At 47.8% G+C, this 1,144-nt stretch overlaps 1 protein-coding gene across 1 annotated transcript; it reads left to right on the forward strand.

Moving 5' to 3' along the window:
• Window positions 1-242: 242 nt before the first annotated feature.
• On the forward strand, window positions 243-505 carry Pmar_PMAR012225 (hypothetical protein; the record flags this gene model as incomplete). Its single annotated transcript, XM_002781381.1, has 2 exons — window positions 243-386; window positions 431-505. Coding segments are annotated over 2 exons (219 nt in total), but the record flags the coding sequence as incomplete, so codon positions are not given.
• Between the last annotated feature and the right edge of the window lie 639 nt (window positions 506-1,144).

Raw genomic sequence — 1,144 nt, forward strand, 5'->3', positions numbered from 1 at the left:
CCGCATGTGAAGCGGTCTCTTGAGATCATGAGGGATGTGAGTTCATGTCATCAACGCTAATATTGATACGAGCCATTTCCTGCAGGCTGGCAAGTGGCTGCAGGATCCGGTCCTCCCTAGATGACCGCACTGTAGAGCAAGCTACGGTTGGTGTTATTGGCCAGCTCGAAATTGGACATTTAATGCCTGATGAAGTAAGTTCAATTTCGATTCACACTTGTGTATGTTGTTTTTTCCCACAGACTTTGAGGACGTCCCTTATCCGTTGGCTCGCTGGTGAGAGTCGTGAGGAGCGGCAGGCCCGTCGACTAGGGATTCTGGGAGCAACTCGAGAAGGGATAGAAGACATTGGCCGGCGCGTTGGCGAGGCTGAGTTGTGCGCTGAGGTGAATCCTCGATGGCGATAGTAGATTTATGACGTTTTGTTCAGGTCTGCATCGGCAATGGGGCGGCTCTTGAGGAGGCTGGTGTGAGTCCGTTACTTCCGCTAGTTGATCACGTGTGAAGAAGCCGACGAAGTTCATCCTGATGTTTCTGCGAGAAAATGTTGTGAAGTTGTTATCAATGCACATTCAATCTACTAGAATGAGTTTGAATCACTTCAGACGCACGAGTTGAAAATACGTTGGATGCGAGTTGGTCATCACTTCCTCTACGGCTACGCTCCGGGCCGCTCCCGATTTCAAAAGCAACGTTTTTGACTGTGTCCATTTAGCTTAGTATTGATGGTATTAACGATATAGTTACGTACTCGTGCTATCTAAAGATATGCCCACACTTCACCATCCTACAACTCGTATCTCTGTTAAACGGGTCGGTCGCCAGCCCCGGGAGCTCAAGGACAGGTTAGAAGCTCCGGCCCTGAGTTTATGGCAAGGTTTATGCAGATATAGAGTCGCCTGTTTGCAGCGGTTGGTGGCCAGTCGGAAGTCAATATTTGATAGACTTCGAGGAGTTCATGACGACTCACAGTCGGAGGTCGCTCGGTTACTCTTAGTATATTTTTCGGGCTCATCGTCCTTATATTGTTTCCCAGTGTTGTGATATATGTTCGCCTCTTTCAGCTGACCTTAGGAGTTTCCTCACTGATTATAGGAGTTTATATACAAAGTAGGGCAGAATTGTACATGAATCAACCAGAATT

This window comes from Perkinsus marinus, assembly GCF_000006405.1.
Source record: "Perkinsus marinus ATCC 50983 genomic scaffold scf_1104296942588, whole genome shotgun sequence".
Lineage (NCBI taxonomy): Eukaryota > Perkinsozoa > Perkinsida > Perkinsidae > Perkinsus > Perkinsus marinus.